We start from the raw sequence: 17,027 nt of genomic DNA, 5'->3' as shown, positions 1-17,027 counted from the left end.
TTCAGTAGGAAGATGTTAAACTCCTCTGCACCAATCAGGTTTTAGCAGCATGGGAATAACCTGATGACAGTCGGTGGGTAGTTTAGACCCCTGTCAATCGAGTCTGATCAAACCATATCAACAATGTCCTGAAGGAGCATATTAACTTAGTGCTACAATGTATTTATTATTGTTATCTATGGCTGCTTTTAAGATTTGTTGTTAATTTTATGGTTATAAAAATTGAATGTTATTAGTATGTAATAGTATTTTTGTTGTCATGGGCCTTAAGGGTGAGTTCATTAAATATGCAAGAAATAAAATCACAGAAGTGGAGAAAGCCATTAAAATGAAGAGTGACTGTGTCAAACCCTGTGCTGGGTCTTATTTTCATAGTTTTAGCCTTCATTCCTCTGAATCACAATCTGCTTTACTGGCCAGGTATGTACACATACAAGGAATTAGACTCTGGGTTAACTTTGCTCTCTTTGTACTAGGGATGCACGATATTATCGGCACGTTATCGGTATCGGCCGATATTGGCTTAAAAATGAACTATCGGACATCAGCCAACACGCCGATATCCGCCGATAAAATAATGGGCTGCTGCATACTTGATTAAATGCCCGACCTCGGCGCAATGTCCCCGGCGCGAAGAAGACCTGCGCGGCGCAGCGTGATGACGTCGCGTGTGTCTACCTGCAGCATGAGAGAGTTAGAAGCCAAAATGTCCTTGGTGTGGAAGTTTTCAAAGTGTCCCAAATAGACAGCAAAGCTGCTATTTGCAATGTCTGCTCAGCTTCGGTGATGCGAGGAGGAGCCAAGGCAAAGTCTTTCAACACTACAAACTTGATTAACCATCTCAAGACCCGTCACCCCGACCGTTGTAACAAATGTGATAAGAGTATCACCATTATACTGCACGCTAATTCCAATACAGAAGAGAGTTGATGATCTCTGCAATTAGGTGTGCGGGAAAAAAATATCGGTATCGGTAATCGGCTAAATGAGTTGTAAAATATCAGCATATCGGATATCGGCAAAAAATCCAATATCGTGCATCCCTACTTCGTACACTAACCCATTAAATATTACACTAATATTCCTATCAATTATAATAGCTACACATTTTTTTTGCTTAAATGTTGGGAGGCACTAACACTTTCAGAGTCCCCGGGGTGAAATCCAGGTGTAACAGTTGCTCTGATACAGAGAGAAGCATGAAAAATAAAGAGAAATGGGATTCAGGATGCCAGAATTAAGTATAATTGCCAGAATAAGAGTTAAATACAACAACACAATGTTGTTAAATGAACAGTATAAGTGTCAGAGTTTTGCACAGGTGAATTATTGCTGAAGTTATTGTGTGTTTTTTTTCATATAACTAAATGGCCAGGACGGATTAAATTAGCATGAGCCCATATTTTAATGGGTTCATGCTAACTGTTGTTATTCTTCAAAGTTAATATTGAGTTGTTAGCAACCACATGATGTCTATCGTAGCTGTGTGTCATATTTTGTCCACCAGCCATGTGTCATTAGGATATGATTTTCCTCCTTTGTCATTTAGTAAAAGATTTAAGTTTGAGTTTTGGTCAGTTCAGTTCTTTTATGTTCTCTTTTAGGGCCTATTTTAAGGTTATTTCATGTAGTATTTTTTCATTTTAAAGTAAACACTACAACATATTTTAAACAGGTCCTCAGTTGAAACAAATCATCTGAAACCATTCCTCTAAACTGTGCACCGTGCTTGGGTCAAAGTTGTTTCAGGAAATAGCTCTGATAAAGCTGATGTTTAAAAGCAATATCACATGAGAGGGAGTGATGTGCTGAATATCTTCACGGCTGTTGAGTGTGATATTGCTTTTACACAACAGTTATACAAGTGGCAAATAGTAGTAAACAGTAACAATCAACAACTTAACTGAAACTGGACTTTTGTTGCCGAGCAACCCAAACATCACCCTGCATCCTGTGTCTACAGGTTACCACAGAGCAGCTGATTTTTATCACGCACATTTATCTGTTTGTTTTAATTGATCATCAACCAGTGAAAGAAGAGTCTGCTGTGTGATTCAGAGGTACCAGCTTGATCAATTTAGAAACACACAGTCAGCTGTAATGTTAATTAACAGTATTGAGAACAGCTGGCTGAGGCGGAGTGATACACAGAGTGAAAAGTCCCAGTTATGTTTTTAATATATCAGCACTCATGGAATGCCTCTTATCCAATCAGATTACTTGGTCAGAACTAACTGTAGTTTCATTAAAAATGTACCTTAATATTCTTCCTTAATAAATGTTTCATGATAATGTGGTTAAACCAGAGCATTGCTTCAAACTTGCTATGACTAATTTCCGATGTGTTTGGGTCATGTTGACAGTGACACCAAGTAGTTAAAAGTAGGTTAAGTGATTCAACTATGCTCATACCAAAAGCAAAGGCATTGCTGAGAAACACAGAGAGGCCGTTGTTCCATGCAAACTAGCCACTAACAACAACCTCCGGTCAGCAGGTTATCGTAAACAGTGTTACTGTCAGAGGGCTGTAATCTAGTGCAGGCCTGCCCTATAATCCCTGTAATCTTTTTGCGTGTGCAGCACGAGCCAGCTCCGATGGACACAGGGGGACAGACAAAAACACATATACAACAGCGACGATCGTGCTCTCGGACATAAACAAACTCACATGCTGCCTCACATGTTACATGAACTTAAAAAGGAAGTGAGAGGAGGATGGGTCGTGTGAACAGACGGATGAGAAAGCGAAACGCAGAAAGCAGAAGAAAGTGATAAATGGAGAAAAAAAGCAAACAAAGAAGAAAAAGGGGGGAGCAAAATGAGGCCAGAGAGAAGTGTGTGACAGAAATGAAGAGGTCGAGGCAGGAGGTGGAGAGTAAGAGGATGAAAATATACAGAGACACAGGAGGTGGGGGAAATCTCTCAAGAAGACAAGCAGCTTTTTTGGCAGCGGGAACTTGCAAATTAGAGGGTGTAAATCAGAAGCTCGGAGCACAGCGAGACGCGGCGCAAACGGAGAGAGACGAGGAGGAAAGGAAGCCGGAGAGAGAGACACGACAGCAACAAGCAGACCCTGAAGAATCAGTCACTAATCACTTTATTGCCGTGCATGTTATTACATTCTTCTTCCTTTCAGATGACCAATAGCTGAACTTAAAACAGGGGAAAGATCGAGAGACGAGAGTCGGGATAGAGAAAATGAGAGAGAAAAAGACATTAAAAACAACACAGAGGCGTCTATCCCTCTATAAAACACACAATCTCACCCCGCCACCGTCCTGTCTGCGGCCAAACATTGAGGCTGGAAGCTTTCCAGAGCATACGGAGATATGAAAAAGTGAGCTTGCGAGAGCATATGCATGTGAATTTGTGTGGGAATTCTTTTGTAAAGCTTAACAGAGTAGTTTAAGGAGGAAAGCAAGAAGTATTTCACTCTTCCAGCGAGCGGAGGGATGTCTGTGACCTAAAAGTTACATCTGTTTTCTGGCTGATAGGTTGATGGATCAAGCCATGAAAATTCACGCAGGAAAATTATGAATTTTGTTACATTTTTTAAAGACATTTAGGCTCCAACTGCAGCCATTTTTTGGCAGTAGAAGACTATGGGTGCACTGTGACAAATACAGGATAAATACAGAAACTTCTTTGGACTGACCTGAGAGTCGTCTATGCGACCTGGAGGGCGTCTTAGTCCCGTTTTGTTGCTTCTTCTCCAACGGCGACGACGACAAAGGCGGCAGAGCGCCCGATCGCTGTGCAGGTGAAGGTGACAGAGAGGGTTTCCTGTCCAGAGGGGAAGGAGAAGGCGTCAAGGACGGCCGTCTGTCCAGCGGAGAGCGTGCCGGACTGGGCCGCCTGTCCAGAGAGGAGGGAGACGAGGTGGGGCGCGGCGTGGAGGGCCCGCTGGTGCCGCGACCGTTCACAAGCTTCTCGGTGGAGCGTTGGGAAGCAGGAGGGGTGAGGGATGAAGGCTTGAGGGAGGAGGGAGAGGAAGAGGAAGTGAGGCGCACGTGGGAGGCCGAGTCGGCTCGGTTGAGGCACGGGATCTTCTCCAGGCTTACGACAGGAAGGGATACACTGAAGAGGGAAGAGTGTGGTTAAAATGTTTTCAGAGCGTTTTATTTAATTAAACTGTTTGAAGGACGTTAGAAAATTAAATATTTTCCCACCATGTTTTGTTCCGAGAACCCTTTGGTGGGTAGACGGCGAGTGGCGCCTTGCTGAAGCGGGAATGAGGGTAATCTTTAGGGACCCTGAAAGCCAGCGTGTCCCCAGGACTTGGGGCCACAGCGGGGGCCACAGCAGGCGCTTTGGGCTTCATGGGGACGAGGGCGCTTCGGGAGGAGACGGGGGACACGTGACGCTTCTCTGAATCAGGTCAAGACAGAAGCATAAAAAAAGATGCATCACAAAATTACACAAACACATCATGAAGCACTCCTACTTTAAAACACATGCATCTCTAAGGGGTACTTTCTTGGATCTGATTAGCATCCAATTAGCACCTGAGTCGAGTGACGTGCAGTGTGGTGCTTAAACCATTTCTCTTTCTTTGTTAACCTGCGTAGGTGCCAGATGGCTGTGTTGTAGCAGGAGAGCCAAAACTGTGCCAGAACCTTCCCATAAAAGTATTTACAAATCAATTAAGTGTGATTTTCTCTAATAAGCACCTTGCATGACTCCATCTGAGGTGTGCTCGTCTGATAACCTCCACAATCTGTTGTTATGCGGAGTTCAAACAGGAGCAACATTTACTGCTCATCTGCTACATTTTGACCCAGATCTAATCAGAATACAAAAGCAAAGGATGCTGGGACACAGAAAGAATCACGGAGGGAGATAAATCGCAAAGGCTTGTGGGGTGAAAAGAAGGAGAGGAGAGGCGTTTACACTTACGGTTTTTGCTATGCATGTCTTTGTGGGAGAAGGAGGGGGAGGGAATGAAGGGGGTGTGGTCCAGGGCTGTGTGTCTCTCTCTCTGACTGTCTCACAGGGAAACTACACCCCAGCTACCTGAAGGGAAACAAGAGGGGGGGGGACATGTCAGAAAAGCAGACAAAGTATGTGGGAAAAGTTGTATTTAAAACTATAAGTAACATTTAGCTCCGTTTGATTTCTTATAATCTACAAGCTGCGACAGGAGGTAAATAACAGACGTCTAGCAAGATTTAGCTAACAGAAACGTCGTTGAAAAGCAGCTTATATTTTTGGGACGAGACCTGGCCTTGTGGTTAGCTGAACTTCCTGTCTGCTGATAAGATGCAAACTGTAGAGAGCAGTGAAATAATAAGATGTACCAAAAGCCAGCAGCTCAGGTAGATCACAAGGACTGTTGTAGTTTGACAGCAGACCATGTGTAGCTCCTGTGTCTGCCCCCACAGAGACAGAAAAACAAATACTGTTGCAAAGACATAATGTTCATCCATGCACGATCGTCAACAAACGCGAGTGCGCAACGGCTGTTATGTGCCAAGCCACATATTGGCTCACAATAACACAGATTTACAGCGAATATACAAAACTCAAGTGCCTACAAACAAATGCTCTCAGGCCCTGCCTTGAAATAGTTGACAGAAAAACGACATTGAAGCAAAGGCTAAGCTAAAATAACTCCCTAAAACAACTATGCTCCTTTACATAAACAAATACAAACAGTGACAGATTAACAAAGTCAGCCGGAGCCCGACCGATATATAGGTGAGCCGATATTTTCAGCTGATATGGGCCGATCACAGACACATCAATATCGGGATATGTTTTCTGAATTGTGCCAGTATCAGTATCATGTATCAGCAGGCTGCAGCGTATGCAGGAAAATCAGTCCATGCGGAGAGCAAAAGCAGGCGGAACGGAGTGCGCCGTAACGACATCCCGACTCCAATCGCCGGTCATCAGACAACAAATTAGCTTCTTATTAATCTCTATAAACAGACATCTGCATGCTAACCGCTAACAATCCATTCTAGATCTAAAATTCAACTTCAGCGTTTAGATTCCCCGACTTCCTCGAATGCATCAAAAATGATCGATCCGACCTCCGTTCAACAAAGGAGCATTTTAAAAGTAGTTTTCTTCTCCTCTTGAGGACAGACCTGACGAAGCTTCATTTTTACTTCACACTAATCTGCATCATGATGTTGAAATTTTGGCAAAGGAAGACCCGTTAATTGAAGTAAATCTCAAGAAAACAAGTTTCTTTTTCTGCAAACAATGCAGCATGCGGAAAAGGACGTCTTGACTGGAAGTCGTTTATTGCCCGGCATGATCAACGTTGTCCCTCAGAGGCAATATTGTCATCAGGCGAGATTGGGTCATCCTCCACTCTCTACTCCCCATATTTCCTGTCTCTCTTCAACTGTCCTATCAAATAAAGGCAAAGCCCCCCAAAAAATCCAACAGTCTGCAAACCTTCCATGAAGCTCCATCATGAATGGTTGTCTCCTGGTCAAAGCCAACATATCAAGTTGTAATTGCTGCTGCAAACACCCCGAAGGTACATATTAAGTCCTAAGACCTGCAGAGATGCAACACATCCAATAAATGGCCTGGGAGCAATTACATATACTCTTACTACTTAAAGGTAAAAGGATGTTTCCCTTTCCCTTTAATAGATGTAAAAGTGTTCTACTATTCCCTTATAGTTTTTAAAGTGCTCCAAAATAGTTGTAATATTTAAAGTGAGGCTCTCCCTTGTGTAAAACAACTCCTCACCAAGTAGCACTGATGTAAAACTTGTGTGTGTGTGTGTGTGTGTGTGTGTGTGTAACAATGCTCTACAACTGGGTTAATGAGTGTAGTAGTAATCTACTTACAGCAGCCGAGGGAGCAAAACAGCAGAGCAGACAGACTGACCGACTCCGCGTGTTTGCTCAGAGTGCATGAGAGCTGCAGGTGACTGTGTGTGTTCAATGTGCAGTGTGTGTAGTGAAGAGATTAAGCATTGCATGTGTTAGCATAGCAGGTCTGTGTGTGGGTATGAAACTGCGCTGAGGGCCTATATACTGCAAGGGTGTGTTTTTTTTGTCCATGGTAGTTTCTCTTTGTCTCTGTGCAATATATATGAGAGTACTTTGTAAGAGCATATAAGTGAGCGTATGTGTGTGTGCGTGCGCGTGTGGCAGGTGTGTAAATAGGCCAGTGGAAGCAGAGGCAGCTGTATTCAGAGTAGCAGGATCAAAGTCCAGAGGCACATTTGCAGGTATGCAGCTACAGCGGCGATAATTTCACACATTGAATCACACATCATTTGGCAGGGTTTCACCTTTTAAACACTCACATTTCAGTCAAATCAACGGCACAGTTCAACGGAGCGGGACTGTGGGAATGAACTAAAACTGTGCATGTGAACTTGCTTCTCCTTGCTATTGAAGCTCTGCAAAGTTTTGCCTACTTTAAATCACTTTCCTGTTTCTTTTCTATTGAATAAAAAAGCCTTTTTAATATTTCAATGTTCCAACATGGTAAATGATGACAAATCAACAGACTCACATATTGTGCTCTGTAACAGAACTCCTCTGAATATCGAGCCGGTTGGGAGTTAATCGTACTGATTTACAATGCATAGCCGGCGGCCCGAACAAGGTCACAAAGGCACTGCGACCACAAGGGCACCCTCACTACTCCGCTCTCCTGCCTGCCTGTCTGCCTGCCTGCCTGTCGTTATGGCAATGCTGAGAGCCCAGCTGGTTGCTGATTGGCTGCTGACTCATGCTGTGGGTGGAGCTGTGTCATGATGAGGAAGCAGAGGCTCCCGCAGCTCAGCTGGGTTTGTTTACATTAAGGGAGGAGAGCGGGAGAGAGATAGAGGGATGTAGTTATATGAAAATTAATAGAATTATCGATAATGACTCACTCGTTTAGGTTATAGACGTATAATAAGCAGAAAAATACAGCAATTAATATAACAATCAACACATTTAAATCCCTAGAATATGCAGTTAAGCCACAGATAAGACTGCGCACAGTCGCAGCTGATCAGAGGAATGCAACATGCGTTTTGCGGCAGGGAAAGTCTTCCATGTGGACGGCTTTCTGGGCAAGCGATGGAGAGATTTGGAGCAGTGAATAGAGCTCTAAGAGATGCTGGATACTGAAGATTGTAGCCCTCAATACAATCTGGGAAGAATGAAAATCACTGAGGAGGCTGGTGTGGGTTTAAAACATGCTGGGAACCATCGCGACACAATAAATTAAGGGTCTAGAAAACAAATAGATTTACAAAGAAATATCAAACAGAATCAACTACTTCCTGTATGCATCTTTAGCTTTATCTGAGCAATGCCTCTCCCTTGAGGTTAAAACTATGCTCATGCCATGCACTCTGCTTTAAAAAGCATACAAACTTAAGTGCAAAGAAAAGGAGCAGAGAAACTCCCTCTGATGTACAGAAGCATCTGGCATTTTAATTGGCCAGACCCTCAGCTAATAGCTCGCACACAGCCAGGCGGCAGTAACAATAACACGACACAAGCAACATCCCCAGTAAACGAAACTAAGCAGAGCTTCTGTGGTTAAGGGCAAAACTTTCCAACACCACCTTGTGAAATGAACGACTACACCACAGCCAAGACACGCGCAGACACTCTTTAACACAACAACAAACTCAGAGGCGGAAACACGGAGCAGCCAAGACACTTGTTAAGTTAGAAGTGAGATGAAACCGAGTGAAAAGAGGGGGATTGTTTTTCTTTTTTAACCTGCCTGGGAGCTCAATTAATCCACCGCTACAGAAAAAAAGTTGGAAGGCGGGTAGAGAGAGTAGCAACGTGACCCCTTTCATCGTGCACTCGACTTACTCAAACACCAGCAGGGAAGACGGACCAAAGAGTGGAGAGAAGAAAACGTCGTGGATGAGAGAATTGGACGGAATACACTTAAATATCTGAACGCGGCATGAGGTGCTGTTATCCCAAACACTTCAAAAGCACACACGCAAAAAAATTAAATCAAGTCGTGATGCTTTTATTCTCAAGTTTGGCGTCACATTCAGGGACAAATGTTGGTGGTAAAATGATTTATCTTCATTGGGAAAATGTCTTTACATCTTCCTGGCTTGTCCATAATAAGATTAGAGGTTAACTGGAAAGCGTTAAAAATGATTTCTTTGCACATTTTCTCTTTAAAAGCTCACTGGAGACTGCACGGTGCGGCCGCTGCCAGTGTGAGGGATTTATTTGATATCCCACTGGGACCACTTATGCTAAGAATATACATGCTTGCTTTACTCTAAGGGGATTTAAACAAACAAATCGACTAAATGGAGCGAGTCCCTGATGCATCAAATATATGTTAACCTAAACGTGGAATACACCAAACATCCCTCCTGTGAAAGTCCGAGCTTAAGTTATGACGACCGTCTTCCTCACACAGAGTAAAGCTTGAGCAGCAAACTAGGCGTGTATAACTCAGAGCCACTGACCCCTGAGGCAGCCAACCCTCCTCCTCCTCCTCTCTCTCTGTGTCTGTGTGAGTTTGTGCATGCATGCATTTCTGTATACGCGAGGCCTTAGTGCTGATTCGATGCACTCTCAAGCATGAAAGCAGACTCCAATGTTGGATGCACACACGTCGACAAATACAAGGCCAAAGCGATGAATTAAAATGATGCATTTAAGGTAGAATGCAGCGGCAGGGGAACAGTGGCGCTATGCTTTTGAGGATATTACAGTGACATGATGGGAATGGGCAACAATGGGAGGAAATGCATAAAACGTCAACGACAGGGTCAGATCCTAGAGGCAATCCACTCAGCAGAGGTCAGGAGGGGCATTTTTCATGTCATGACACAGAGTATTGGTGTATATAACGCTCTAAGTCAGTGAATCAACCGCAGCAGCTGGACAGTTCGACTCGAGGTCACTGCAATAAGGTTAAATAATGAGAATGATAAAAGCAGATAAATGATTAAAACTAACCGCTTTTCGTCTTGTCTGCATCCGCTGCTTGTTATCACGCTGTGGCCCGAAGATCGTTTTGTTTTATTGGGGAACTCTCAGGAGATTCCCTCTATTGATTGTGTGTGTGTGTGTGTGTGCGTGAGTGTATTTTAGACCTGTTGTTACCCGACTCGGTGTGCGTGTCAGCAAGCACAAACGCTGCCAACAAGAGAGAGGAGGAGGAGGAGGGGGGGACGGGGACCTGCAGGGGGCAGGAGCAGGGACAAAACAACAGCGCCTGCCAGAGTCTATGAGTGTGTGTGTTTGTGTGGGTGTGTGTGTGTGTCTCACAATACCACTGACCTCTTTCCGCTGAGAACCAGAAAGTGAGAATGTGTGTGCATGCAACTCCTCTGGCCGCGCTGCTCTCGGGGAGAAGTATGGGTGCATGTGCATGTGTGTGTGCGCGCTCATTAAGCATGACCATGTGTCTCCCCTCCCCGCTCAAACAGACGGCTCGGACTGGTGCACGTGCCGCTAACAGAAGGAAGCAGCAGCTCGCGGGCAGATGCAAGCGCACTTAGTGGAGCCTCAATCAAAGGCAAACAAGAGGGAGACGGACAGGTTGGAGAGCCAATCAGAGCCAACAACATATCGCTCTTAATTAATAAGATCTATACTTTTGATTATCTGAATATAGATTTTAACGCATCTTTTGATGTTTAATGCAATCATAACAGAGGACTGCGGCTGAGCAGCATCTCAAATAGACCAGTAGGGTTTGTTGCTGAGGATTGCCGTTTCCATAACAACAAATATTTGATTTTAGGAAATGATGGCATGCCTACAGGTGTATAAAACATTTGCAGCTAAGCATTGTTCAAGGATTTTCTAAAACCAAAGTGGTACTTTTGAGATATATTCATTTTTCAATCAAACAATCAACCCGTTAAATCATCCTTTTACTGCCTGTTCTTAAGGTATTAACTCAAGAGCGGTAATTTCATAGTAGCCTTTGTCCATATGCTTATTCATTGAATTAAAGAAAAGCTGGTGCACAATGCTACATCTGGTCTATTATCTGTAAATAATTTAGTGCTTTCCAGTTATAATCAGCCTACTGAGCATTAGCAGGCATAACCAAGTGGTGTTTGTTTGTGGAGGAGAGGATGCAGGTAGACTTTTGTTTAAAGTACCCTGCAGGGATAAATAGTATATTTTGTTGTTTAATTATCTGATGGGCCGTGTGTGTGTGCTTCTGTGTGGCACACCCCGAGGAGTGTGTGTATGCATACCTCAGTAAAGTGTAAGAGGGGTCTCTGTGTGTGTCTTACCATAGTGTGCGAGGATGCCCTGAGGAGTGACCACCTGATTGCAGACGTGGCAGACAACAAGACAAAAATCCTCCAGAGCTGGAAACTGGCTGCAGACAAACATCCCTGAAAAAGATAAATAAAGAGTAGAGGCTATATTTAGAGCAAGAACCGTCTGCAAAACTGCCCTGCGTGCCAAATTAGCAATTTAACAGCATAAAATAAGCAGTTTGAATAGGCAGGTTTTTCCAAAGTTAAAGGACTTTGTATTAAGCTGTAATTGCCAATTTATTGACTCACTGTTGAGGCTTTAATACGTCTGTAAAATTCAAGGATGAAATGGAAAAAATAAAAGTGGAAAACTAGGAAAATAATCATAACTCAACTGCACGTTCGCTTCAAAAACTCCCCCAAAAAGTGCCACAAACGGTGCCCAACGCTGTAATTTAGCTTCAGAGCTGCTCTAAAAATTGCACACCTCCACACATTAATGCTGACCACCTGTTGCAAAAAATATCACCTACATGTCACACAATAGCCAACAATTCACCACAGAAGCACTAATAATAAGAGTTCACTTAACAGACAGGCATAAAGACACAAACAGACTGACACACAAAGTAGCATGTTCTCGCCAGCAGACAGCAACATCGTGCCTGGATTTACATGAGACACCCCACCCACTCAACAAAAAACTGAAGATTAATAGAAATACTGAGGCAAAACAAATATGTCCAATGGGAAAATAGCTATTATCTCTTCTGGCTAAGCTTTGAGAACCTAATCTTCCTGTACCCAAACAAGCTCGGCTGACAGAAATCACAGCACTTATTAGCATGGGGCTTAAGTCAGAATCGCTGAGGGGTGGTGGAGTGTGTGTGTGTGGATGTGTTTTTTTCCTTGAAAGCTGACAAGGGAGAAATTAGGGAATGTGTGGGCGTCTGAGTGTGTAAGGGTGCGTGGCGTCATGACCTTGCTGGGTCATCTTGGAGGCCGGCTGTCATGCTTAGCGCCCTTGCATGTGCTGCCATATCATACACACATGTAACCTTGTGCCTGTGTGTGTACATACTGTAAAAAGGTCAGAGATGGTGTCATTACTCATGCTCACACACACTGAGGCTGCCAGGATCACCAGTAGGAATATTTTAGTACTATGAGTTATAATACAGACTAAAGGTTGCTGGTAAATGAATCCTGCAGAGACTAGATCATATTAAGGTCAGGAGAGTTACACAAGAGTGGTAAAATGGTAGCTGCTGATGAGGAGTTTTTCATATTAGACGGACTGTAAGATGACTAAAGCAGTTAGCCGTGAGATGCTTTGCTAACTTGTCGATACAGAAGAGGAGATTATTTCTCACTCGTGCTCCTGGATTTAAGCCACAAAACAAACTCTCAGATTCTTGTGTTGGCTGAAGAAAAAATGCTGTCCCTCAGACGCAAATAAATTGTAGTTTGAGCTACAAGAAGCATGAAATAAATATTGTGTTTCTATTGATAAGTTGTAACGAGAGCAACTGAACAGGGAGACTAAAAAAGAAAGCTGAAGGTTAGCAGAAAAACCACAAGAAAAGCTCAGACAAAAACCAGAAAGTGATCATGGGAAAATGTGTTTTCTGGCAACTGGATAATCTCTGTTTACAGTAGGAGAAAAGTAGTTTAGTGGGAGTACTGAAAAAAAGAGAGAAAGAATGCAATTTCCTCCACATCTACCAAGTCAAATGCAAGCTAAGTGAGTAGCCTATTTCTGCAGCCTGAATTGTGTGTGTTTCTCAAGCCAACTTTCACAGGCTGCCAAATGACTGACAGGCCAAAAAATGAACTACAAAAACATCAGTCGCTGGTGAATAAGCATGTTTGGTGCTACTAACACAATGCATCATTGGACACTGACACATTAAGGCTAAGTAAATTAATCAGTTCGGAGCTTCCTGGTACACAGAAGCAGCAACTCTCAACATTAAAAGGAAGAAGAGAAGAGCGAGTCAGCCGTACCAAGAGACAAGTTTCACTGAGTTAATGGCACAGAATGAACCGACTTAAGCGGAAATCTGGCGGGTAGGAGCCACATTTGAGTCAACACCACCAGTTTCAGGGGAGGGCACAGGCAGCGGCTTCAACTGAAGTTGTTTGTTTTGATCTGGCACACCAGATAATTATTGGTGCTGCACCGAAATGTCTGGTAGAGCAAACAAGCCTACCAGTAGTTAGCTGGCAGATAACGTTGCAGACTGCAGGCTAAACGATCAACTCTTCTCCCTATGTTTAGAATAATAAACTAATAACTAAGATTATTAAAGGATATTCTAATGCTTTTAGGTGGCAACCACAAATAGATGGCATAAGTGTTTGGAATAGAAGAGAAGCTGTTAAAGCTGCCTGTAACAAGGAGAAACAGAGACATTATTACATGATGTCGATTGTGAAACAAACCGTAACTACAGTTTATAGGACAGCCTCACACCGATTCAGAATACACCAAAATTTGGATTAATTTGCTTCTTTTTTTTGTAACAAATTCTCTTTTTTTTAGGCTGTTCTTCAATTTCTTTTCTTTATATTTGACGAATCATTTGGTCTATAAAAATTACAAGAGAAGGAAAAAGTTTAGAAGTTTGAGCTAGTGAATGTTTAGCGTCCTAACCAATGAATCAAAATAGTTGCACCAAAAATTTTGAGTGATTAATTGAGCTCTTTTTGATGTATTTTTTAATGCACACTAACCACCGTTTTACTTTTAACGCATTCTTCCCTTTCATAAGACAATGTGTCATGTATCTGTCTGCGTAAGTGCACCTTTTTCTTTGACCAAATTCAAGACATGACAGCGTAATGTGAGTAATTTCAGCTTGAATCATTAAAATGCAGACAAAAGTCCCCCCATCTTACTGGATGACTAATTTTAAGTAGTCTGCTAGATAACGGAGAGTGTTCTGGTTTCAAACACCAGACAGAAAAGCTCATTTAATGCAAACAGATCGGTGCCAAATCCTGCAAAATAACGTGGTGTGCTCCCTTGAGTTTCATGCACATTTAGAATGGGAGAACATTCAAAGCATGCTTGCAGAGATCGCACTGTAACTCTAATAGCATGATGCTCCTGATGATTCCCATACCGTCTAAAGACAGTGGTAAACACACAAATAGCATGATTACAACACTGCCTATTTCCAGAGAGATGATGACAGTGGCTGCCAGTCTGGCCCGAGTAAGTTGCTGTTGGTTGTCATCAGTTGCTCTGTGTGTATGTGTGTGCATGAGAGTGAGAAAGAGACATAGATACCAATCACTTCCTGCACCGCACACCACTTACTGCCAACCTGGCCTCAACACCATCTACACATACAGTATGTGTGTGCACTGACAAACATGTTTTATATGAATCTATGATGATTTTGATCACTTCCTGCACGATAGTAATATACAAATAGAGCATTTAAGACGTGTTTCCCTGTCTGTTTATGCGGCTTGTGTGTGTCAGTGTGCATATCACTCTCAGCAGGCCTCGGTGTCATGTTGCCAACAGATCAGCAATTCTGGGAACACCGCTCAGGTTTGGCTCTGAGGGAGGAAGATGAGGCATGTGAGTGAGTATGTGTGTGTGTGGGAGGTGGGGGGTGTTGGTATTTGACCACTGAGAGTGAGAAGAGTTTCCCCGGCTGCTTGTGTGCGTCAGTGTGTCCCTACGAGGGCCGCCGCACGCTCGGACTTTCAGGGATGACTCAAGTGTGTTAGTGTGCAGCGGGTGCTCCTGTGGGTATATATATGTGTTGAGGTGTGGAGGAACTCCTCTAGCTCTGTCCCCTGGGGAGGGTGGTGGAGGCACCCACTCACTGCTTGGGGGCACCCTACGACTCCCTACAAAAACACTTACATATGATATGTAGCTGTGTTCTTGCACGAAAGCAAACATTTAGCAGACAGAATATCTACCATACTCAATCAGAGCCTATTTAAGAACAAATGCACTCTTACAACTATAACAAAACACACAAGAATACAAGTGGATTTGTGCTAATAATGTAGGCCTATTAAATATGTACGGCATCCATAAATTATGGAGGTACATTTTGTCTTATACTAACACGAGTCCCTGCTCTCTAGCTATGTTAATTTATATCCAAGAGCACATAATTATGTAACATCTATTGGTCAATATTTAGTGCAGGTAGAGCTGAAGAGACTAGTTGATTAATTGATTACTCATTTGAAGATATAATTAACTGTGTCCTCCTTGAATTCATTAATCATTACTCAAGCAGAAATGCTCATATGAAATATGATATGAATTATAGTTATGAGCATTTATCCCAATTTCCTGCTGGTGAAAGACTAATCGCTTTATGGATAATTAATCATAAATTACATCCCAATACAGGTTACTTATTGCAATACACATTCGTCAGATGATCATATAAACGCAGCAGGTAGGGCTGGGCAATATGACAATATATATCGTTAAAACAATATGAAAATATCTATTGTATGTGTTTTTCTATATCGTCTCTATCGTGATGTTGCAATGCCAGTGGCTGAACTGCTCTAAAGCAATGTTTACGTCATTTTGACAACGCTTTATGTTCTAATCCTTGCATGTGGGCGTGAACCTGGAGCGTACCATAGAGGGAGGCACTGTAACATGGACATCAACCTGCAGAAAAGGACTCGGTAATTTTCATTTGTCAAGTATTTAATTCACACAGGAATCTCCCAAAATAGGCTTTACCATGTGGTTATTTCATATGGATTAATTACTTGTTAAATTACCAGGAAATATGATATGTTGTGATACATATCCTAACCGAGATATGAAAAATCCTACATCCTGGCCATATCGCCCAGCCCTACTTGAGAGCATTCATCCCAATTTCCTGACATTTTGTGGGAGAGACACATCGATTTATGGATAAATCAATCAAAATATGACATCCCAATACAGGATATTTGTTGCAATACATATTTATCAATCAGATAAACGCAGCAGGTAATATTATTTTTCATTAAAGATCAATAAAGATATGTAAATATGAAGGATAATGTAGCATTAATTAAGCCAAGTAATATGTTGAAAATAGAAATATCCTGGCATCCTTAATACAGCAGCGCATGTATAAGAAAACCAAAACAAACCCTGAATGTGTAGGTGACAACAAATACCTGTCAGTGTAACTTCCTTACCTTCTCTGCTGAGCTTCACGGCGTCACCGAGGCAGTAAAGCTCCTTGTTGCCGTTATCCAAAGGCGAATCTGCGTCTAAACAAACACAACAGCCACTTACAAACACGCAGCAGCATTCACAACAAACTTTGGGGCCATGCGTGGAACCATGCTGGTCCGAGGTCTGGCTATCAGGTTAGCATTAGCTTGCTAGCGCCTGAGCTGGCTTCCTAACGCGCGTGAAGCTGTCAGAGCTAACAAACTTACAGCTGGACAGTTGAGGGTAACATTACGCCACGCGCCAATTCTACAAACTCTGCACTGTAACGGTTAGCTTTTCGAACACGCACGTGCGCGGCTGTTAAAACAACCCATTAATATTGCATTTCGTAGTAATATTTTTGACAGTTACTTTGCTGCGCTTTGACAGACCCTGCATGGTGGAGGGGCTTACTCAACTCAATCACAGACAGTTGGACCACGCACTTCCCGACACTTTGCCCGCAAAAACAACAACGCTGCCGACGTGCGAACTTACTGTCAACAAAACGTAATTTAGCCGCACTGACGAAGGAAGACCAAGGCTCGCAAACGAAGGTATCCAGACTTGGTATTTGGCGATCCAGTGTCGCCATTGCTCTTCCTTCTTGTTGCTTTGCTGAGAGCCGTTTTTTCCTCT

General features: G+C 42.9%; 2 protein-coding genes across 2 annotated transcripts in view; both read right to left on the bottom strand.

The window, feature by feature from the left end:
- The window catches only part of atxn7l1 (ataxin 7-like 1), a 16,683-nt gene extending 11,694 nt beyond the window's left edge, over positions 1-4,989 (bottom strand). The window contains exons 1-3 of the mRNA XM_069671536.1: positions 4,897-4,989; positions 4,170-4,368; positions 3,656-4,077 (exon numbers count right to left, since the gene is read on the bottom strand). Of these exons, the coding sequence (XP_069527637.1) occupies positions 3,656-4,077; positions 4,170-4,368; positions 4,897-4,912 (637 nt within the window). The 5' untranslated portion in view covers positions 4,913-4,989. The remainder of the gene's footprint in view (positions 1-3,655; positions 4,078-4,169; positions 4,369-4,896) is intronic.
- LOC138599779 (ataxin-7-like protein 1) lies at positions 4,913-17,027 on the bottom strand. Its single transcript, XM_069671537.1, has 4 exons — positions 16,887-17,027; positions 16,370-16,444; positions 11,210-11,314; positions 4,913-5,013 (listed from the first exon to the last, which is right to left on the bottom strand). Exons 1-4 carry the CDS (start codon positions 16,981-16,983, stop codon positions 4,988-4,990), a joined length of 303 nt encoding a protein of 100 aa, XP_069527638.1. The 5' UTR covers positions 16,984-17,027; the 3' UTR covers positions 4,913-4,987.

The sequence above is a fragment of the Semicossyphus pulcher genome, unplaced genomic scaffold (genome assembly GCF_022749685.1).
Source record: "Semicossyphus pulcher isolate SPU_LCO1_2020_fin unplaced genomic scaffold, fSemPul1.0.p SCAF_20, whole genome shotgun sequence".
NCBI lineage: Eukaryota > Metazoa > Chordata > Actinopteri > Labriformes > Labridae > Semicossyphus > Semicossyphus pulcher.
This window is presented reverse-complemented; position numbering and strand designations above follow the sequence as displayed.